The sequence below is a fragment of the Rhinichthys klamathensis genome, unplaced genomic scaffold (assembly GCF_029890125.1).
Source record: "Rhinichthys klamathensis goyatoka isolate OS25496 unplaced genomic scaffold, OSU_Roscu_1.1 h1tg000133l_1, whole genome shotgun sequence".
NCBI classification, from domain to species: domain Eukaryota; kingdom Metazoa; phylum Chordata; class Actinopteri; order Cypriniformes; family Leuciscidae; genus Rhinichthys; species Rhinichthys klamathensis.
Window position 1 is genome coordinate 1,612,129 of NW_026606668.1, and position 24,318 is coordinate 1,636,446.

At 42.2% G+C, this 24,318-nt stretch overlaps 1 protein-coding gene across 2 annotated transcripts; it reads left to right on the plus strand.

The window, feature by feature from the left end:
- Nucleotides 1–2,188: 2,188 nt before the first annotated feature.
- LOC130089493 (cytochrome P450 4V2) lies at nt 2,189–23,629 on the plus strand. Of its 2 annotated transcripts, none has more exons than XM_056256814.1 (11): nt 2,189–2,396; nt 7,247–7,359; nt 7,852–7,937; nt 8,096–8,286; nt 15,394–15,463; nt 16,655–16,781; nt 16,860–17,033; nt 17,121–17,223; nt 17,346–17,480; nt 23,151–23,330; nt 23,414–23,629. In XM_056256814.1, exons 1-11 carry the CDS (start codon nt 2,204–2,206, stop codon nt 23,575–23,577), a joined length of 1,536 nt encoding a protein of 511 aa, XP_056112789.1. In that variant the 5' UTR covers nt 2,189–2,203; the 3' UTR covers nt 23,578–23,629. The 2 variants fall into 2 exon arrangements, with proteins under 2 accessions (XP_056112789.1, XP_056112788.1); XM_056256813.1 differs by lacking the exon at nt 2,189–2,396 and adding an exon at nt 6,280–6,507 and having other exon boundaries at nt 23,414–23,628.
- The last annotated feature ends 689 nt before the right edge of the window (nt 23,630–24,318 follow it).

Below are 24,318 nucleotides of genomic sequence, written 5' to 3' on the forward strand. Positions count from 1 at the left end.
ATTTTATCCGGTAGTGACGAGGGGTGACGCGCTGCCAAGATGGCGACGACCGGCCCCGCCCACTTAAGGCTTCAAAAACGCTCTTCAGAAACCTATGGGTGATGTCACCAAGGGGGTAATCCATCGACCGGAAGTTGAAGCCGGCCGGGTGCTGCCATCTTGTAGCAGAACTTCACTTGCGTTAGCATTTCCATTGACTCCCATTCATTTTGGCGTCACTTTGACAGCGAATAACTTTACATCTGAGGCGTTTAAAGACTCCATTTGTCCATTATTTATTTCTAAAGAAACACGACAATGTATACAGAGCTCCATTACCTTCTATGTTACATTATGGCCCCGTAGAAACAGATATTGTAAAAATAGGCTAACGATTGCGTCATAACCACTCGACTCTCTGTAGCGCTGTACAGAAATTACCGTACAGACAGGAGGAGAAGCTCGCAGGCAATCGGGGGGATGTCCCGTCAAGGGAGAAGCCCATAGATAATGAGTCCATAAAAGCAACGGAATACTTACTCCTGCTCACTCACGCCAAAGAACTCTTTGCTCAAGTTCCCCGTCTCTGCAAGATTAACGTTGGCCATTTTCACGCACAGCTACTAGAAGATTAACGTCTGTCAGACAGGTTGCTCACGTCATCAAGCTTAGTTTGAGTCGGTTTGAGTCTGCGCGTCAGGAACGGAAGTGCTCAGAAATCGCTAAAAATGGGCTTCAACTGTCTCAACTGAGTTCCAATGAGATGGCTCTGTCCACTTCTTATACTGTCTATGGATGTCACGGACACTCCGTCCATATTTTTTTACAGTCTATGGTTGAGATCCAGGAACTGCAGGAAAAGCAGTAGATTACCGAGCATACTCTCCATCTGCTGTTAGTCGTCCTCACCAGCAGGTGGTGCAAAAGCACGTGTTGTTGACGAAGACCAGAGCAACAGTTAGAGCAAGCTATTCATTCATTCATAAAAACTAATTTACAGCAATTTAAGTGTATTTGTGTATATTTTATCATTATTATTATGACGGCTGTTTTATGTTAAATCTTTTATGTTGTCTTCACGGTTACTTTTCCTGTGTAGCCTACATGCATCTTTCTCTACCGTGAACGAGATTATGTTATTCCCCTGATGCAGATGTACTGATCCAATGTTACATTTGAGGGAGACATATATTTCTCTTGGTTGTTTAGTTGCCTTAACTTTATACTGCGGCAATGTGGTGCATGCACTAGCTACTAGGGTTTCCCTCAATACTTCATGATCCCCCTGCTGGACAAATAAAATGCTTAACGTAGCTTAATGGACTTATACAGTGATATAAAAGACCAAACTCGCAGGCAAGCAGATGGACTCAGAATATGAACTTAACGTGCAAAGTTTAATGCTGAGCGTTTCCCAGTAATATACTGGCATAAAGTTGGCTTGACACTGGACATTCGCACATGGACCGTCTCTAAAGTTACATACGACATTGTATACACGTTTCTAACTTCAATAGCATTTGAAGAGAACGACTTATAGTCATAAAAATGTACATAGGACAACAATATGCAAGTGCTATGACCCTTCCCAGTTTAATCTAATGCAGTACATGTAGGCATATATATATAGAATAGAATACAAGGGAAGAGAAAGTGTATTAATTGATCAAGTGGTGATTTAATGCCAATATCACTGGGAATCGCTCAGAGTCCATCTGCTTGCCTGTCGCCTATAGTACAGCCTACATCCCCAATAAGGTGCGAGTTTGGTCTTTTATATCCCTGTATTAGTCCATTAAGCTATACGATATCCTTGAGGTATTGAGGGAAACCGATTTTATTCCTGTTAATTGCCTGTTGAATATTATAGGTTGTATTTTTAAACAGTTTGAAAATTTTGGAAGTGAAATATGAAAGGTGACTATGGATTATTTATTTTTTTAATAAAGAAAATGTGTTTGAAATGTTTTGAATTGAAATATTCACAGCTTAAATATTCAGCCATGTTGAATTTTCAGCCCATAAAAAGGCAGTCTTTGTCATTTCTATTCCATGTTAAATAAAACATTCCATATGCTTGTGCAGAATAAACAAGGAGAGTCATTTTGTGTATTTGAAAACCTAAGCACGTCCCATGTCTTTATAGGGGGATGTAGCCAACAACATTTTCAAGTAGTCATTTAACAGGCGAGCTCTGGAAAACCACTGCTTACAAAACATCAAAATGCATGTGGAAGTTGGTGAACTGTTAAACGGATTTCTAATTTTTGTCTTACTTTTACTTGTTTTGACTTTTACAACATATCAGTTTTTTAAAGATTACTTGCACAAATGGAGAGAACTAAAACCTGTTCCCGGGATTAGTCCAACTTACCCTTTCCTAGGCAACGCGCTCAATTTTAAGTCTAACAGAAGAGGTAAGTGCAAAGTTACAATACGATTATTAGGCTACCGTTACGGGATATAATATAAAAACATAATATAAAATAAAGTATGATATTGGCCAAATAATTTAGGTACTTTAGTTTATACCAACTTTATTTAAATTGATAGGCTACATTTAAAAATAATAAGACTATTGGTTTTATGATTAACGTGTGCATGATTTATTAGAAGCTTACAGTATCTAACTACATTAAACTTAACACTAATAAAGACAGCAATAAAACATTTAAAACAATAACCTGTCCTCGAATGAGCTTCAGTGTTTTGTCTGTCCCTGGCGACCCAAGAAGTCTTTCACGCGCACAATGCCTCCCTCTCCCGCGGAGCTGAATAACTGCAACTCTGATCACCGTATCCTGGCAACCTAGACATTTCTTTTGTCATGCTTTAATGACGGAGGAAGCTTATGTCATAACCTAGCCAAACTTCACGTTAGGCCTCATTGTTTTTTTTTTTTTACAATGTTGTACTCCATGTTCAATTCATGTTGTAGATTGACTGAATATGATTGCAATGTGCCTTGTTGTATGTTTGATATATGAATCTTTAATAATAAAATAAAAAAAACCTTCACGTTAGGCCTATGCTTTACATGCACGCAGGCAGATAAAACAAACTATAGCAACATTTTAATGCAATAAGCATTCTTAAATCCAGACACCCTAAATTACAGCCACAATTTTCACCGATGTAAAAATTTCACAATTGTGTCTTAATACGAAATTTATGTGGAAATTGTAATCGTAGTTATACCCAGTTATTGCGATATAAGTACATACATGGAACATGACTGTGAAATAAAGTGCTAGATGCTTTTCTGTTCTTGAATAACGTGTGGCTTCCATAAACCGTTGCGTTGCTCCCACAACGGAGATGTTAAGCGTTGTTTTTCTGGCATTTTCAAAGGCTCATAAAATATAATACCGACCTGGCTTGATACACAGTCTAATGGTCTAATGCAATCCAAATTTTTTGAACATCTTTTCCTGTACCAATTGAATGGGCCGTATGCTTCCTATTTGAGCCAATGCAGATGAATGAGCAAAGTTATGCTGCATTCACGCAATGTCGTAATTACCGTAGTCTGAAGATGACAACACGTTACGTTATATTCTGAGCTGTTGAGAATAGAAACTTATTTGATTCTATGGCACCACTATCAAAACCTAAATGAACCCGCAGCAGTCAGGTGATACAGCAGTCATGTGGTACAACTAGGAGCTCTTAGACAATTCCCATCTTAAGTTACAAGCTGTATCTCTACGAGGATGTGAACGCTTCTTACAAGTTGAAATCGTAATTGCAGTAAGTACAACATGGCGTGAACGCACCTTTATTTTGGGGCAAGACCACCCTGATTTAAAAAAATTGGTTGGAGCATGAGAGTGATATGAATGGTCAGTGCAAATGACTATTATCTGATTGGCTTAAGTAGGCTAGATGGTGGGTGGATTCCACTTATTTGTGGATTTGCCTGCACCTGCACGTCTTGACGCTAGAAGTATTTCTAAATCCACAAATGCGTGTGGGGATCTACAAATCCACAGAAAGCAATTCACAAACGCAAAGAAAGCAATTCCCAAATGAATGCCAGGCAGAGTTGTGTTTGTGTCATAAAATACATTTGCAAATATTTTATTTATTTATTTGGAAATCTCTTTTAATTTATTTGTGAATTTTATTAATTTTGTGAAACTCTTTACATTTATTTGTGAATCTCAATCTATTTATTTGGAATAATGCAACAATTCTAACCCCTTAGAACACGATCTTTATCTTAATCCATGAGCTCAGTATGTAAAATTTGTAATAAAGTCAATTGCCTACCTTTTTACCATGCATTAACGATCAAGAAAAAGCATGTGCACAGTTTTGTGATTACCTAATCATTATAGCTGTTCATTTTGCCTTTATTTTTAAAAAGGTATGCCTAGAAACTAGAAATATTAGCAGACACAAGAATAGGCCAACTTGGAAGTCATACAAATTCAGGAGTGGCATGGCAGAGTATTGCTGCATTCACACCATGTCGTAATTACCATAAATAAAGCTCCATATGCTTACGAATCGCTCTTGCTGTACTTTGATGACATACACTGATCGGTCTGCACAGCACTACTTCAAGTCAAACTCACACTAAAATCTGCACTGGTCAGGTTCCACAGTGGCCACATTGTACAAATTGTAGCTCTCAGAAAATTACGAGTTAACATGTTGTAATTACAAGTTCTGCAAGCACGTGAATACTTTTTACAGTTCAGAATCATTACGGTAATTACGACATGGCTTGAACGCACCTTTCCGTAAGCGAATTTTACTCCAGGATATATTGTAGCCAACAATGTCTTTGCAATGATCCTAAAGCATTTTATAATTTATTAAAGGCACAATATGTAAGATATGGTTCTCTTTAATTACAAACATTTTTATGGGTGACGGGTATGTTCTTTGTTTTGTTCGATTACTTTGTTAGTGCGGCTCATTTGAATGCATGACCGCTGCCATCCGAACCATGGTGCACACCAAACAAGTGGGCTGAGACTTACAACTTAGGCCCGCTTACAAACAAACTCTGGTGCTGTTCAACTGAAATATGAACTCAACACAGACCAAAGGCATCTAAACAAACCAAAAAACAGGATGTCACACAGATGTGACTCTAAACAGAATGATAAAGCATTCTGTTTTTCCTTGTGATAGGAGCTACGTTGCCCATTACAGTTCAGTACAGACAATAGAGTTTGGTCTCCTTGTAGCAAATCTTTGTTTGTGTGTAACGGAGGAATTCCTGGCATTGTTTTGTCACTTTTACACATTTTATAAGCTCTTTGTGAGTTCTCAGCTGGTATAAATATCAATATACTGAATGTTTGCACATACAATGAGTGCATTTAGCCCAGCACACAGTATTGTTTTGGATGTTCTGTAAGTTCCCTCGGAAAATATGTAAAAAAAAAAAAAAAAATCTTTAGGTTCGGTGTTAAAAATTACAGTGTGAACGCTAAACAAACCAGGAATCTTTTTTTTTTTTTTTTGGTCCGGACCAAAATAACCAACCCAGATAGCACATCTTCAAGATGTCTTACATAGCACACTGTCTGGAAAGCATCTGCTGTGTACAAACATTCTTCAGTTTTACATACAATCATAAACATCTTAAAGACATTTTCTAAATGTCTATTTGACATCTGACAGGAAAATCTTAGAGACATATTGCCGGTGAGCAAACACAAAAAAATACATCTTGCAGACATCAAATATGTCTGCGTGATGTACTGTAGCCTACGTGCTATCAACAAGTGTGAACACATCCTTAAGTGTTTTCACACTTGGTCCTTTTTTAGGGGTCTTTTTGCCGATATGTGAGCACTCCAAACGATCTAGACTGAACCAACCCGAGAGCATCTTGGGAGGTGGTCTGAGTACATTTCGCTAAAACGTACATTGTGGACACAAATCGCTCTGGGCTCACTCGATTTATAAATTTGTGAATTGCAATTTATTTTGGTCATCAGATGCCTCTGTACAAATCAGTTATGCCATTCATCATGGCTGATTCTTCTGGCAGATCTCTATACAAATTATTCTTTCGGGACACTTCGACATTCACTCTAACCGCATCTATGCTTCAAACATCCTATTGTAGCCTAATAGTCCTTCCAATAATTCCCATTGGGAATTTCCCAACATAAACACACCAAACTTTCTAATTTAAAATTGTGTAATTTCAAAGTACATTTTGATTTTGAACAGTTCTGCAATTCTTTAGTTATTTCAGTGGGTTGTACCAGCACTTGTGGAATTATTGTCAGGATGATCCAAAGTCCAGTAAATTCACTGGAGAGCTGATAGAGACAGACAACTCGCTTGCCGTGCGTCTCACTTTCAAGATGGTCGTGTTTGTCGGTGTGTATACCTTTGGGTTCGTGGCCGTGGCAGTATGCGTTATTCTCTTGACATATATCACTTACCAGCTGCTGAAAAACTACCTGCACAACTGGAAAGAGCTGAAGCCCATCCCGAGCATTGGAAACACATATCCATTCATTGGGAACGCGCTGCAGTTTAAATCGAACGCGGGAGGTAAGAGGAGCTTTATATCGGTCCATTTCCCTTTCCCCCAGCATCTTTAGGTCGTCCTACTTTAATCTGCTATAACCTGATCAATAAAAATATAATTTATACATGAAAATATTTTAAAGTAAATTATAAAAGGATGATTATAATGAACTGTAATATGCTATAATTCCTCGAAAACCTTTTTTCCTAATATGTGTACTTCTTATCAATGCAGACTATTGTATTTAAAAAATCAACTTCATTCGCTTTCAGTTCTGGCAGGTCATGTGTTTGTAGCAAATGAATCAGCCACATTTTCCCAATTCAAAAATATTTCTGATGAGAAATTACAAATGAGATCTTTTATTTTCTCAAAATGTTTTTCTTGAGATTATTTGGAGACTTGTTCTTAAATCTGATTCTCAATACTATAAAAAGGAAGACGTAAAATAAATCATGAACAGTTAAAAACACCTAAAATGTACAGTTTCCCTCGCCATATTTTAAGCCTGGGACTAGGCGTCACATGTTTAATCTATAGTAAATATTTTGCATAAGCGATTGTGAAATCATTTTACTTACACAAACCTTAGTTGAAATATATAGTTGTGTCACCTCACCAATATGACTACTACCCACAGTCTCTATTAAATTTAACATAAAAAGTCCATCTCCATGTTACTGTCAACAACGCCAGTTGCACTTGACTTAAAGTAACCCTTCAAATGCATTAAAATAAAAAAAGTTAAAACATTTCTTTCAGATTTCTTTTGTCAGTTGGTTGGCTACACAAATGAATTCCGGAATTCTCCTCTGCTTAAATTATGGATTGGACCTGTCCCATTTCTCATCTTATACCATGCTGAGACTATCGAGGTACTCTATTGTCCACTTGCATGTAGATAGAAATACTCACCTATGACCAGGGTCTCTGGCCTAATCAGTATATTTCACAATATGAGCGAATGTTTGAAGATGAAGATAACCTTGGTTTGTGAACTTATCTGACAGCACAACAAAGTTGATAACTATAACTAAAAAGATAATGTATGTATGTTATCTATGTACAAAGAAATACATACGATGTTTAAGATTAGAAGAAAATATTCAAAGATAATTTTCAGTGGAGTTTTAAAGTCCAATGTGGTAAAAAGAAGTGCAAGTTTTTACTGTGTACAAAAGACACAAATCAGCAACAAGATGCCTCACACTTGTGAAAAAAGACAAGATTGTGAAACTAGTGTTATGACGCAGTCTTTAGGAAACCTAATAGTCAAATTTTGTTTAGTTTTACAATTGTCAGTTTTTTTACAAGTCCTCACTTCTCTGTTTTATATTGCTCTTGGCAAATCCTACCACACAATACAGACAGTGCTGAACAACCCTGTTCACATGGACAAGGCCTACGCATACAAATTTCTACACCCCTGGCTGGGAACAGGACTACTCACCAGGTAAACTGTTTACTAACTTACTCTTAATACAAGAGTAAACATATTAGTATTATCCCTTTGCAAATAATTATCAAATTATCCATAAAGTAGATGTGAATAATATCCACACTGATATAAAGGATATCTGTCTTATACCCTTCTATTTTCCTTTCTATTAGTACTGGGGATAAGTGGAGACGCAGACGTAAGATGCTAACTCCAACATTTCATTTCTCTATACTAACTGAGTTCCTTGAGGTGATGAATGAGCAGGCGGAGGTGCTCATAGAGAAACTAGAGAAGCAAGCTGGAAAAGGGCCTTTCAACTGCTTTAATCACATCACTCTCTGCGCCCTTGACATCATCTGTGGTTTGTGTGATTTTCTGAATACACTTTAACCTTAACATGTTAACTGCCACCCCTCTTTTTGAGCATAGATCTGATCTTAAATTGTTGTAATTCATGGTTGGTCTATTTTTAAAGAAGATACTCAACAGATCAATGCAGAAATGAAAGCACTTCAAGTGTCAGTTTACTGTAAAACAAATGTAGCTACTAAACTAAACATTTTTCATTGTATACTATATATACAGTATATATATATATATATATATATATATACAAATAATATATATATATATATATATAAATTTATATATATATATATATATAAATAATTTGGACTCTAAAATAGCTAGAAAATCAAGCCGTTTCTAACCAAGTTGTGTTCCAAATTGGTAGCTGATAACACAAAACGACTCGGTTACTAACGTAACCTCGGTTCCCTGAGAGGAGGGAACGAGTATTGCGTAAGTAGCTTACGCTATGGGAAAACTCCTTTTCTCGAGAAATATTGAAGTCTTTATGTAAACCGCATTGCAGCTGCACAGCATACAGCAATGAGCGAGGCAGCTCGGTCATTGGCTGTGCTGCGGCAACTGCACAAACCTATGACGGGGCGACTCTGAACCCGCTTCCAATGAGCGTACTTCGCGCCCGCGCGCGTCAGAGCCCGCCAAGATGGGCGTGGCCAAGGGCTATATATTGGGCGCCCCGTCGTCTGAGTTCTTTAGGTTCAATCGACTGAAGCGAACTGACCAAGCACAAGCACGGCAGCTTATGCAATACTCGTTCCCTCCTCTCAGGGAACCGAGGTTACGTTAGTAACCGAGTCGTTCCCTTTCGAGAGGTTCCTCCTATTGCGTAAGTAGCTTACGCTATGGGAACACCATGTAAAACGCCGTGCGTGCTGACTTCGCTCTATTAAGCCGGAGGCAGATGCCTGAGCCTTTAAGCAAAGTAATTATCCAACGAGCCGGCCGAAGGCGGGCTTTATAAGGGACAATGTGGAACGGCCCAATGGGCGTCCAGAGAAAACACACAAGCACATTTTTATGTACTGATATGCATGAAAAACCCTCTAAGTCAGTCAGAGACGGATCCTATAAGGGAGGAGATAATGCTCAGCATGTACACACTCCAGCCTATGCATAGTTAGACCGACAGTATGTTGGAGTGCAATGAGGGGACCTGTAGGTTATAAAACCTGATAAATGTTGACGGTGAGGCCCAGCCTGCTGCCGCACAAATATCTTGAATGGGTATCCCACTCGACCACGCCCACGAGGAGGCCATGCCTCTCGTAGAGTGAGCTCTGATGCCCAAGGGGCACTGAAGGCCCTTGGCTTCATAAGCCAGCGCTATAGCATCAACTATCCAGCGCGATATTCTCTGCTTTGAAACAGCGAGACCTTTGGTGAGGCCGCCAAAGCATACGAACAATTGCTCTGTCTGTCTGAACAGGGCAGAACGTTCCAAATATACTCTGAGCGCCCTGACCGGGCAGAGTAAATTAGCGTCGCTTTCGTCTGCTGGAGACGATAGCGCGGCCAGAGATATCACCTGTGCTCTGAAGGGTGTAGAGAGCACCTTAGGAATATACCCGTGTTTTGGCCTGAGGGCAACTCTGCTGTCGTTAGGTTCAAACTCCAGGCAGGCAGCGCTTGATGACAGCGCGTGCAGGTCGCCCACTCTCTTGACCGAGGCGAGAGCCAGCAAGAGAGCAGTTTTGAGCGAGAGCTGTTTAAGGTACACAGTTCGGAGGGGTTCAAACGGGGCACTTTTGAGTGCGTCCAGGACCGTGGCCAGGTCCCAGATCGGCACTGAGGGGCGGCGTGGGGGATTTATCCTCCTGACGCCCCTCAGGAAACGAACAACTAGGTAGTTTTTCCCTAGTGTGCGTCCTTCTACAGGGTCGTGTGATGCCGCTATGGCAGCCACATATACTTTGAGCGTGGAGGGGGTGCGTCCTGCCTCCAACAGCTCTTGTAAGAAAACGAGCACACTCGGTACCTCGCATGTCTCAGGGTTCAGGTTCCTGGATTCACACCAGTCACTGAACACCTTCCATTTCTGGGCATATAAGCGCCTCGTAGAGGGCGCTCGCGCCTCAGTGATGGTTCTCAACACTCCACTGGGGAGGTTCCCGGGAACCCGTTGAGGGGCCATGCATGGAGGGCCCACAGATCGGGGCGGGGATGGAGGATCATCACGTTGGCCTGCCTGAGGAGGTCTAGCCTCAGCGGAATCGGCCATGGGGGAGATTGCATCATCTGCATCAGTTCTGGAAACCACGTCTGGTTCTTCCAGAGTGGGGCTACCAGGAGCACTGCACATTTCTCCTCCCTGATCCGACTGATGACCTGAGGTAGCATCGCGACCGGAGGGAAGGCATACAGCGGGCGGCTCTGCCAGATTTGGGCGAGCGCGTCTGTGCTCTTTGAAAAGAAGAGAGGGCAGTGCGCATTTTCCTTGGAGGCAAAGAGGTCGACCTCTGCTCTGCCAAAGGTTTGCCATAACCACTGAATCGTCGGGGGCGGAGAGACCATTCTCCTGGGAGAACTTTGTCTTTGGACAGCATGTCTGCTCCCTGGTTCAGAACACCTGGCACATGCGCTGCTCTCAGCGAGCGCAGGTTGTGCTGGGACCATAGGATGAGTTCCTTGGCCATCGAGTGCAGGGAGCTCGACCTGAGTCCACCCTGACGATTTATGTACGAGACTACCGTCATGTTGTCCGTTCGGACCAGGACGTGCTTGTCCTTCAGGTACGGAAGCAGGGCTCTGAGAGCCAAAGCGACCGCTTTCAATTCCAGACAGTTTATATGTAGGCGCTTCTCCGGGTTCGACCACAAGCCGGAGACAGGCCTGCCCTCGTACAGGGCCCCCCAACCTATTTCGGAGGCATCTGTCGTGATCATTTTTCTCCTTGTGTTCATGCCCAGACTCACACCGGACTGATACCAGTCGACAGCTTTCCAGGGCGTCAGGGCTTTTATGCAGCCGTGATTCGCTCTGATTAAAAAGTGGCCCGAGCGCCACGCGTGAGTGGGGACACGGCTTTTGAGCCAGCGTTGGAGAGGACGCATGTGCAACAATCCTAGCTGGAGTACAGCTGATGCTGAGGCCATGAGACCGAGCATCCTTTGAAATCGCTTGACGGGGGCGTGCGCGCCCGCTCTGAACGATGTTGCAAGGCGCCGGATAGTGAGCGCGCGCTCTGATGAGAGGCGCGCCGTCATCTGCACTGAGTCTAGCACTATTCCCAGAAAATAAATATTCTGGCTGGGGGATAGCATGATCTTTGCAAAATTGATTCTTAGACCCAGACGTTCTAGATGACTGATAATCCAAGACCTGTGTCACTAACGGGCTCTCTGATTGTGCTAGGACTAGCCAATCGTCGAGATAATTCAGTATTCGCACTCCCCGCTGTCTCAGGGGGGAAAGTGCTGCATCCATGCATTTCGTAAATGTACGGGGTGCCAGTGACAGGCCGAATGGTAGTACTGTGTACTGGTATGACTGTCCCTCGAAAGCGAATCTCAGAAATGGCCTGTGATGAGGCGCTATCGGAATGTGAAAGTAAGCGTCTTTCAGATCCACAGATAGAAACCAATCCCCTGGGCGAACTTGCACGAGGATATGTTTGGTTGTTAACATTCTGAACGAGAGAATCATTAAAGCTTTGTTCAGATGTCTGAGATCTAGAATGGGGCAGAGACCACCATCCTTCTTCGGGACGAGAAAATAGCGACTGTAAAAACCTGCCTCGCTCATAGAGGGAGGGACCGTTTCTATAGCGCTCTTCTCTATCAGTTTGAGCACCTCGGTGCGTAGAACATGTGAAACATCTTTTCTCACTTTCGTCTCGACCACCGCTGTGAAGCGGGGCGGTCTGCGAGCGAATTGAAGCGAGCAACCGTGTTTTATTATGTTCAAAACCCATTTCGGCATGCCGGGGATATTTTCCCAAGCTTTCGCTCGCACAGATATGGGCTGAATGCTGGCTGGGGGCGTGTCGCAGTGACGTATGGCTCCCGCCGGCAAATCGCCCTGTGCTAATACTGAGCTTACAGCTCTCAGAGGCGCGGGCGCGCGCTGAGCAGCTTTGTTGAATGCCGAGTGCAGGGGCGCGTGTGAGATTACAGGCACGCTCGCCACATCTGTAATGCTCACAGTGTGAGTTGGGGAAATGTTTAAGACTGTATGGACAGTGCTTATGGGTGGGGGTGCATAGACTGTGTTGGCACGCGCGCCACTTTCATAAAACTTCCCGCTCGTGGCGGGAGGTTTTTGGCCATATAAACAGTGTTTGTGAGTTGGGGTGCATGCATAACAGCGGGCACACACGCTACTCTTATAGAATTTCCCGCTTTTACTGGGGAAGTGTTTATAACTGTGGGAACAGTGCTTATGTGTAGTGGTGCATACATGACAGTGGGCACACAATCTACATTTATGGGGCGTCCAGCCTGAGCTGGGAAAGCATTTGGCACTGCTTTGACAGTTTTGATATGTGGGAATGCGCACTTTAGTGTGGACACGTGACCCCTTAATGACACAGGCAGAAAATGGCTCTTTATGTGATTTCTGTGTGTCGCCGTAAAAACGGCGTTTGTTCGCAGGTGAGCGAGCTGTGCGGCTGGCCCATTGGCTGCTGTACAGACATTTCCAGCCGCCTGTAAGGGGACTGGGTAATGCTTTAGACGTTTTGGAGAGAGCGGTCTGGCTTCTGCGAGACACGCGCTCTCTCTCTTTCTCCCTGTAGCTAGGAAGACTTACGAGGCTCTGGGTTCAGCACAATCTTGGGCCGGGGTCCCCGTCGCTCGGGCGGTTGCTTCCTGTTGGCAGAGCGCGAGCGGCGTCGAAAGTCAGTTTCAGGTCTGGGCTGAGAGAGAGAGGCGCCGTCTTGACTCGCTGCTGCTGAGGCGGCTTTTGGCGGCTCTGCGATGAGCTAGATCGCTTGGTCAGGAAGTGTCGCATAGCCTGCGAATCCTTACGGGCTTCGGTGAAGCGCTCAGCGAACTCCTTCACCGCTGGTCCGAACAGGCCGCTTTGGGAGATAGGCGCATCGAGGAACGACGCCTTATCTGCATCCTTCATCTCTGTTAGCGTCAGCCACAGATGGCGCTCAAGGACAGTCAGGTTAGCCATAGCACGGCCGATGGATTGGGCGGTGGCTTTTGTGGCTCGCAGTGCTATGTCAGTGGCGCTGCGCAGATCCTTGAATGCCTCAGGATCAGGTCCAGACTCGTCCATGGTGCGGAGAAGTTTAGCTTGAAACACTTGGAGGACAGCCATGGAGTGAAGCGCTGACGCAGCTTTTCCGGCGGCGGCGTATGCGCGACCGGCGAGAGCTGAAGTAGATCGGCAAGGCTTCGAGGGATGAGAAGCTTTGGCTTTCCATCCAGCGGTGGAGGGTGGACACAGGTGATTGGCCACAGCCTCCTCGAGGGGCGGAGTCCCCTCGTAGCCTCTTTCTTTCGCGCCGTCCACAGAGGAGAGCGACAAAGAGAAAGAAGGCTTCAGGCGAGCAGAGTGCGGGGCTTTCCACGACTTCGTGAGTTCGTCGTGAACTTCCGGGAAGAAAGGGGAGGGCCTTTGCCGAGGAGCCTGCCGGCGCCCCTGCAGGAACCACTCGTCCAGTCGGCTGCGGGCGGGTTCTTTCGGGGAAGACCAATCGAGCCCGAGGTCTTCCACGGCCTTAGACAGGATGCGGACGATTTCCGAGTCCATGCTGGAGCCCACGCTCGTGCCCGCTAACGTCGATGGCTCGGGGTCGAAGGACGAGCCATGCAGCATCAAAGGAAAGGCTGTCATCCTTTTCGTCGTCATCCCCTGACGCGCCAAACGAGACGAGACCCATCGCTCTACTGGAGGGGTGCTGGTCGGCCTGTGTGAACTGGACTGGCGGCGGGGAGTCTTCGGGTGGTGGTGAAGCACGCGGGGATTGGCCCGGCGTGACGTCACTGCAAACCGCGTGCTCTGGCGGCCTCTGTGAGCGGCGCTTCTTCTTGCGCGGCTCGACCAGAGGGGATGGTAGCACGGTGGAGGTGGGCTCTTTCGCAGCGAAAGCGGCAAAGCGAGCGCGCAGCTCGGTGAGGCCCAGGGCGTCACACACGGGGCATCCGCCTCGAGTAAGGGCAGCCTCTGCGTGGTTCGGTCCCAGGCAGCGGGTGCAAATGATGTGACGATCCCCGTCCTGAAGAGGGCCTCGACACGAGGCGCAGGAAGACATTTGAAATAACGCCCAGTTAATTTGCTCTTTTAGAAAGTGTCGCGGGGGCGAACACTGGTAGCTTTGAAAAGGATATAGGTGATGCGCGCCGGATGGCTTAGCAGAAGGCGATCGAAGGCGGCTGAAGGCGCCGGCGTCCTCGAAGCAGTCCTGCTGTAGGCTTGTCGACGGCGGCGGCAAAGAGACTCCAAAAATCCGGAGGATCCAGCGAAGAGAAGGTCTTTGCTGAAGGAGATTAAATCTAAAGAACTCAGACGACGGGGCGCACAATATATAGCCCTTGGCCACGCCCATCTTGGCGGGTTCTGACGCGCGCGGGCGCGAAGCACGCTCATTGGAAGCGGGTTCAGAGTCGCCCCGTCATAGGTTCGTGCAGTTGCCGCAGCACAGCCAATGACCGAGCTGCCTCGCTCATTGCTGTATGCTGTGTCGCTGCAATGCGTTTTACATAAAGACTTCAATATTTCTCGAGAAAAGGAGTTTTCCCATAGCGTAAGCTACTTACGCAATAGGAGGAACCTCTCGAAAGGGAACTTGAGCCTGCTAAAAGGTTATAAATTACCGGTTCCATGGTAATGCAATGTCCAATTTCAAGTTATGAATTTTAAGTAAGGTTTCAAATTATATTTATGATGATTAATCAAATATGTGATAGTCAAAAAAAAAAAAGGGCGCCAAGTGTCAAGCTAGGACACTGACTGTTAACAGGATAGGTACTGATAGTCTAATATGTATGCTTCAGGGTATAGACAATTTATACATTTTGGGCTGATGTTAAAGGTACACGGTTTTGTGTGTTAATGGTGGTTTTAATTTTTAGTGCTAATGACAATAGAAAGTACTTTGAGGATGTGGAGCAAATGTCAAACTTAAAAACAGATCTGGTTTGCATTTCAGAGACTGCTATGGGGAAGAAGATCTATGCACAGAGCAACTATGACTCTGAGTATGTGCGCAGTGTGTACAGGTAAGTGTTTTTTTTTTTTTATACATTAGTGTTAATATGGCAGGGATATTTAGGGTGGATATTAGACAGATTGGACTGTGCATCTGAGTACAAATCAATGCTGGTTTGTAACTGTGCAAATGACTGTGTGTATTTATCTGGGTTGGCGAGTTAGTTTTTATTCCGTGTCATGTTTGTTTGAATAGGGTGAAGGCCATGCAATGATTGTGTCTTTATCAAATGGACCACAAAACCAGTCATAAGTCGCACGGGTATATTTGTGGCAATAGCCAACAAAACATTCTATGGGTCAAAATTATTTTTCTTTTATGCCAAAAATCAATAGGATATTAAGTAAAGATCATGATCCATGAAGATATTTTGTAAATTTCCTACCTTAAATATATAAAAAAAATATTTTTGTGAGTGGACGCAGCAAAATCGCCAACAGAAATGGACAACTTTAAAGGCGATTTTTTCAATATTTAGATTTTTTATTTGCACCCTCAGATTCCAGATTTTCAAATAGTTGTACTATCCTATCAAACCATACATCAATGGAAAGCTTCTTTATTCAGCTTTCAGATGATGTATAAATATCCATTTAAAAAAAAAAGACAGATAAGACTGGTTTTGTGGTCCAGGGTCACAGATAGTCTGGAGTTGTAGTCAGTGCTCTGAAAGTTTCAAAATACTTAAAATAATTCTAGCCTGAAGTTAAGAAAAGAAATTAAAAAATTAAATATATATAGCATGCTATATTCTAAACAGTCCATGGACCCTTTTCACATTTCAGAAGTTGTCATAGTTGGGTAAACTTCTAAAGCGGTGAACGTGAGATGACAGCAAATCTAATTTTTGTATTCCCATTTGCTCCAATATCAAAAGAAAAATCCATGATAGTGTTTCTACAATTTTCCAAAAGAGTGAAAAATATTGAGAGATTGATTATGTTGGTCACAAGAGAGAATAATGTGATATTTGCCATCACTCCCTTAGCCGTTATATTAGAAACACCCTCGCAGCAGTGTTAATTCGTGTTTGTAATTTACTGCCACGGTAATTTAACACAAAGTTTACTGCGATAAATGTATATTAATTAACAGAAATGAAAATATGAAAAAGGGTTATAGATTTGTGATGTTGATAATTGTGGAAACACATCATCACAGTCAATTACTTGCAAGTACCTTTTTTCTCTTTTTGGTGCAGAATGAGTGACATCATCACTAGGCGCCAGAGGATGCCCTGGTACTGGCCTGATTTTGTGTATAACTATTTTGGCGAAGGCAGAGAACACAACCGTAGTCTGAAGGTTCTTCACTCCTTCACAGAGAGTGTGAGTGCCTATGGTATCCATCCACATTCAATCTAGTCAAGGCTGCATTCTGATCACCTGTTTTTTTTTCTGACACAGGTGATTTATGAAAGGGCAGAGTACATCACCTACATTGAGTCCGACAGCGAATCAGATCAGGGGATGAAGAAAAGACGGGCTTTTTTGGACATGCTGTTGAAAACAACCGATGAGGATGGGAAAAAGTTAACTCACAAAGATATCCAGGAGGAAGTGGACACCTTTATGTTTGAGGCAGGAACTGTTACAATAACTTCATGTTAGAGTGCTGTTATATCCTGATGGCTTTATTTCAATTAGCATTTTTGCAATATTTTGCAGGGTCATGACACTACAGCGGCTGCCGTGAACTGGGCCATACACTTGTTAGGTTCCCATCCTGAAATCCAAAGAAAGGCCCAACAAGAACTATTTGAGGTTTTTGGTGTGTTAAGCCCACTTGTGGTTCATATTATGCAGTTAAACACCTAGTATAGTTGAAACATTGTTGTGAGCTAAAAGAGCCTGAAACTCATTTTAATCATTTTTGCAATGTGTGTGTGTCAGGCGAGTCTGAGAGGCCTGTTAACACAGAGGATCTGAAGAAACTGCGTTATCTGGAGTGTGTGATAAAGGAGTCTCTGCGTCTCTTCCCCTCTGTTCCATTTTTTGCCCGAACCATCTGCGAGGATACACAGATAAGTGAGTTCCTTTTATTAGTCTTCTCTTCATATTCATTCATTCTTTAAGTCATGTATGCATTGAGTAATGAGGAATTTCATTAATTTACACCTTTTAGTATATTTTTGTGTCCATTTTGCTCTGTCTATTCATCAGTTAAAGGGCCCCTATTATGGATTTTTGAAAATGACCTTTCATGTAGTGTGTAATAACAAAGCTCTAAGTGAATGAAAACATCCTGCAAAGTTTTAAATCTGAAAGTGCACCGTATATTAAGTTATTGTCTTTCAAAAGTAAGAGTCGACTCTGAGTCAATTAAATTAATCGTTTTTCAAGCGAATCATAAGCTGTTTCGTTGTGACGTCAAGACGAAACATTAGTATATTGCCCGCCCACTTATTGCACGCGCAGACACCAGGGAAAACTTGAACCTCAAACACTGCAGCTGATTCCTGTGGATACTGGAAAGCATCATGTCGAGAAGACGGCGCTGTGCTTTACAATGTGAAGGTAAAGCCAGTTTATTGCAGGATTCGCACACCGCTTGCTCTTGAAAGATTGTGTTAAAAAAACTTAGTTTTGAGTTTTATATTGTGTTGGTCTCCTGGCTAACTCATGTTATCACTGTCTTACTGAAATACTTCTGCTGATCAGCTGTGGGCCACTATTACCTATAACTGTGTCTATTAATGCAGATTGTCTATCGTTCTCACTACTTTGAAGAAATATTTGTTTTACCAACGTTTATGTTACATCATATCATTCACTCTAGAGCTCGGCTAATGTACATTGCATACATGCACTGTTATTGATACAGTTTCCACGTATTCACCGCAATATATTAGAAAAATACTCGGTAAATAAATTAGTACAAGTAAACTAATCGGTTTGTTGATGCACATGCACTTGTTAATGCTGATGGTGAGGAATTACAGTTGCAACATCTTATTATGTACCTCAAACTGAGTAGCGTATCACTGTGAAACATCCTGCTCGAGTCGTCCTTGCGATGGTTCGGGTTGAATAACTAACTAGCTCTTCCAGTGTTTCATCATCGGACTTGCGCTCGCATTGATATGGTCAAATCGACGTCATTGTTCGTTACTGTGTTTAGTTTACGGTGTAGGAAGCCTCAGGACAAGTAGAGCTTACGTTGTTATGGCAATGGGCGGTTTCATTTTCAAAGCTCTGTACACGGTAAGCCAATTACAACAGACTGAGCTGTCTGGCCAATCAAAGCAGAGTAGCTCGCGGAAAGGAGGGATTTAGAGGGATTGATTTAGAGGCATTTGACGAGTCGTTTGAGAATCATTGAAAATGTGATGATGTGCATATGTATATTATGAGGAAATTAAACAGGGTTTTTTTTTTACCTTTGATGCATGTAAACATGTTGTAGGAGACTCCACAACAACATTAGGAAACTTTAAAATAGCATAATAGGGGCCCTTTAATAAAACAAATTCAATATGAAACAGACGTTGTGATAGTCTTTTCTTCTCTATTGTGACATATATCGGAGTGAAATGGCTTCTCAAACAAGACAAAATGTAGTGCAGGACTTGATTTTGTCCATCTGGAATTGACTGGATTGTTGTGGTTTGCTATTGCTGTGATCTCATGTGAGTGAAAGGTTGTCCCACACTAGCGCCAGTAAACGCATCAGAAAAGAGATGCAATTGCAAGAAGTAGACAAAAGTTATTTTGATTAAAGATTATGAGGGCATAATCTTTTTCTTTCCACTGAAGAAATAATAGCATACGTGTTTGAAGCTGTGACGATCTGCGCCTGGAGTGCCTGCTTGAGCCGCTGGGGGGCACTCCTTCCTAGTTTATTGTTTCCTTTAGGTTTTACCCTGGACTGATTATGGTTGATTTCATGCACCTGTGTTTGATTATCTTGTTTAGCGCATCTGTCTTAAGCCTGAGTTTTCCCTTGGTTCATTGCTCAGTATTGTATGTGTCTCACTGCATCCTAAGCGTTTTCCTAGTTCCTTAGTGTTTCCTAGTTCCTTAGTGTTTCCTAGTTCCTTAGTGTTTCCTAGTTCCTTAGTGTTTCCTAGTTTCACGGTTCCTGGACTCCCTGCCTGTTTCTGGTCTTCCCGTTTGCCTCATCCTTGCATTATATGTTTGCTGATCTGGACTGCTTACCTGGTTTTGACCCCTGCATGTTTCCCTGTACCTGTCCCTGGATCTTCCTCTCATTAAAGCCTGCGTTTGGATCACCTCTGTCCATGTTCCTTGTGCAGTTTCATGACAGAAGCAACATTAATGTCATCATTATTATATTGTAATTATTTATAACTAGTGCAGTGCCCGTGCAAAATCAGTTTTTGTGTGTGTTTTTAGTAATTGTTGGTTTGGTGTGTTTGAGTGCTCATTGTTACAATTACACAGCAAAAGTTGCAAGTTGCATACGTGCATGGTAGAAAGCAAATACTGATACTGACATAATGACATACAATAAATATGGAAAATTGAACTACATGGTTGCATAACAATTTATAATGGTGATATTAGGTGACATGTATTTGGGTATATGCAGGGCTGGACTGGGACAAAAAATCGGCCCGGGCATTTTGGCCCAGACTGGCCCACTATATAACTATAGAAAATGTTGTGCTTTTTAATGTTAAATTCATCAGTCTGGTGCACTTTGAGAGTTAAAAATAAAGAGCTCCAACCCATATTCAGTGTGCAAATTGAACAAAGAAAAACTCAAAACTCTTTTAGTTGTGATATAGTGTCTGTCTATATTACACTACATAATAATAGTTATAATATTAATCCCATGGCAGTAATAGCCATATGTTGTAAAACAAATGCACTGAAAAATAAAAGCAACTTTTATAATTAGTTTCGTACTAATTTCTATACAGAGATAAGCACATGATCTTTTATTTTGACGGAAACGGCATGTAGCTTTTATTTTGAAGAAAAATATGGTTTACAAACTGATTACTCATTATTGTCTCATTACAATTCTAATAAAATGCGTAATCGTCAAATATGCAGATGTGTAAATAATGCGTAACTGGGTAGTGGCTTCCTACATAGCCTAATGGTGTGTTCACACCGAACGCGAATTTAATTATTTGGGCGAGTAGATTACATACAAAGTCAATGCAAAGACACGAATAGACACATCATTCGCGCCGGGCGTTGCGAATGACGCGAATTGGGCGACACGTTGCAAGTTGAAAAATTTGAACTCGAGCGAATGTTCAAGCGTCTAACTAAACGCGATAGACGCGTATTTGACGCTCTATTCGCGTTCGGTGTGAACACACCATAAGTGTTGTTGTGACAGTAGCCTAGTTCTGCTTAACACAGTTCTCTGCACTCACTCATCTCTCTCCTTATCCTCCTCGCTATCCTCATCAGACACTTGAAGGGCCTTTGAAGTTTCTTTTTCACGCTATTTCTCTGCACATTCCTTGCGTTTCTTCTCCATCGCTCTGACTATTTTGACAGATACACACTGACACTGCTCGCTCACTCAGAGCTCAAAGGGGGAGGAGTTTAAAGATGTGATTGGACCAGCCCAGTGTCAATCAAGAAAATAACCAATGGGCTGCTGATCTACGCGTTTCATCATGCGCCGGTCTGTGTGAAAAAGAAAAACCTACGCTGACTTTTTTGTCCAATGCATTACACCGGCACAAAGATCCCAGAGCCGCCAATTAAACAAAACTAAACGCAAGGGCCGCCGATATACGAGTTTTATGGGCCGTTCAGACAAAAAAAAAAAAGAAGTATGAGATGTATCGGCCCACAAAGCACGTCGGCCCACCAGGCAAATGCCCGGTATGCCCGATGGCCAGTCCAGCCCTGGGTATATGTGTACAGGTAGCGGGAGTTTAGATTAGATTAGATTAGATTTACATGAGTTTGAATTTTGTTGTCATTGTGCAGATTACAATTATAGAGACAATGAAAGGCAGTTTGCGTCTAACCAGAAGTGCAAAAATGCAGAAAAGTGCAATGTGAACCGTATAGATGAGACAGGTAGTGCAGTATAAACAGTATATGACATATAGTGCAGGGTAGATACAGTAGTAGTATACAGTTAATGAAGTGGTATGGTGTAACATTATAACAGATTCAGTTAACATCCACAAATGAATAAGCGTGACGTTTCCGGAGATACGGCATTCAACATGTACTGAAGTTTTTTAACTCCAAATTTTTTCATAGAACATATTGTAGCCATAATAGCCAGTTTTAGCATTGAGATCAGGCTATGTTTGACATGTTTACTACTACTATCCAGTTAACGACCGATAAAACAACGTTAAGCACAACAAAGGAGAACACATAAACAGCTAACTTGGTTGTTTCAATGATGAAAAGTAACGATGGCTTACACTGGAAAGATGGGGATTTGCCGTCACGATCGGTAAGAGGAGAGTTAACCTCGTTTAAGCCTGCATAGCCTACATGAGCTATCCTGTTGAATAGGCAGGGCAACTATTTAGCATAGCATATTCAACATCACATAGTTACAGGCTAACTTCAGCGCGCATGACACAGTAATAACTTAGCATTGAGACCAGGCTATGCTTGAGCAATCAGTTTGTGAATAGATTACTACAAATGATGGCCGTGAAGGAGACTGTGAACGCATTGAATAGGATATGTTTAATTGGTGAATAGCATAGGCTACAGCGAAAACACACCAGAATGAAATATAATATTCAGGAGTAAACAGCGTAGCTGCCTTACAGATTCAGTTAACATCCACAAATGAATGAGGATTCAGGGAGCAGGCTACAGATACCCCTTTCCCACCAAAGCATTTTAAGATCCGGTTCAGAGCCGGTGCCTACTCGCGAACCAGTTCTTTGTGTTTCGACAGCCAAAGAACAGGTTCTCGGCCAGGAAAATTGGTTCCAAAGCGGCACCAACTCTTTGCTGGACTAGAACCATTCTTTTACCACTTCATGCTTACGTCGGGGGCTGGGGGCGGAGTTATTGTGACCAACAACACGACGGGAAAGGTTGTGACCGCCATTGCTTAAAACGTAGCGCTAAAAGAAAGATAGTACAACGATTGAAGAAAGAGTCTTCTTCTGACCCCAATATAGGATCAATATGAACCAACTTTGAACCAGCACCAGTTCCGAACCAGTTCTTTTTTGGTGGAAACGAGGTAACAGTGAACTTCGTAAAAAAACTCTACGCTTGAACAAACAGTTTGTGAATAGGCTACTACAAATGTTAGCCGTGAAGAAAATATAATATTCAGAAGTAAACAGTGTAGCTGACTTAATGTTTAGCTGACAGAGTGTTTATGTCAGAATGTTTATTTTTAAACCACAACCTTCTAAACATCATCTAAACATCATCTAAACATCTTCAATGTGTGCTTCTTTTACCGATATATTTACCGATATCTTTTGCATTTCTAATCCAAACAACGTCAAACTTGGCACTGCACTTACTCGTGCCCGTAGCAGGACACCTGTCAAGTTTGAAATCCATCAGAATAACGGTTCGAGAGATATGCGAATAACAGACACACACACAGACAGACAGACAGACGTTCCTAATTTATAGATAGAAGATTTTTTTTTAAATAATGACAATCTCTTGGTGAGCTATTCCTTCCTATTCTGAGAAACTATAAGGATGGACATCTGACATGATATTTGTGTGTGTATGTGTGTGTGTGTCATATGCCTTCTGTAGATGGCTATAAAGTCCCTAAAGGAGCAAATGCCATCGTCATAACTTATGCCCTTCACCGTGACCCACGCTTCTTCCCTGACCCTGAAGAGTTCCGTCCTGAGCGCTTTCTGCCAGAGAATTGTGTCGGTCGACATCCTTATTCCTTCATTCCTTTCTCTGCCGGTCTTCGCAACTGCATCGGTGAGACCTACACACAAACATTATACTTTTCATTGATTTATTATTCTAGCTCCCAACATTTTTTTATGTTTCTGTGTATTCAGGTCAGCGGTTTGCTATAATGGAGGAGAAGGTTATTCTGGCTTATATTCTGCGCTACTTTAACATAGTGGCATGTCAGAAGAGGGAGGAACTCCGGCCACTGGGTGAACTGGTGCTGCGACCAGAGCAAGGCATCTGGATCACATTGGAGCGCAGAAAACACTAAAACACACATAGCTAACAGTGTCATGAGAGTCCGTATGAAATGGTAAAAATGTAGAGCGTATGATTCAAACCTAAATGTAATAGTCTACCTATTATTGTTCTATACATTTTTGTATAAGATTTTGCCATCTTGTGCAAATTATTGTCAGAAGAGTGTGTTGACACAATTACAACACTCACATACACATGTTGATTTTCAGCAGTGAAACTGTTCTGTAACTGAAAGTACTACAAAACGATTTAGGAATTGACAAAATATACTATAATATACTGTATCATTTGTGTAATTTAAAAAGTTTTACAAAAACAACAATGACAATGAGTAAAATTCTAACTTGGGATTAATGTTAGCAGATATTTTTTTAGTCTTCTCTTTCTACTTGTAATAACTAAAGATGTAGAAATATTTTGAGAACTAATTATAAAAAATACTATTAATACTATTAAAGCGTCTTTAGTGTCTCTTTTTCATTTTCAGCTTTGAGGTCTCATGCACAATTTGGTTGGTTTAGCCTTTTGCACTTATAGCTGTAAGGATAATCAACACAAATAATTACTCAAACACACACCATGGCACATGCAACATAAGGCTAAAGAATGTCAGATTCACATACATGAATGCTTATACCTCATTCTATAGGTCAGTGAAGTCAGCATGAAAAAGTTTGCAATTATGGGACAGCTTCAGAATAAATGATGGAGACGTTAATGACTTGTGTTGAAAAAGATCAATGGTTTTATA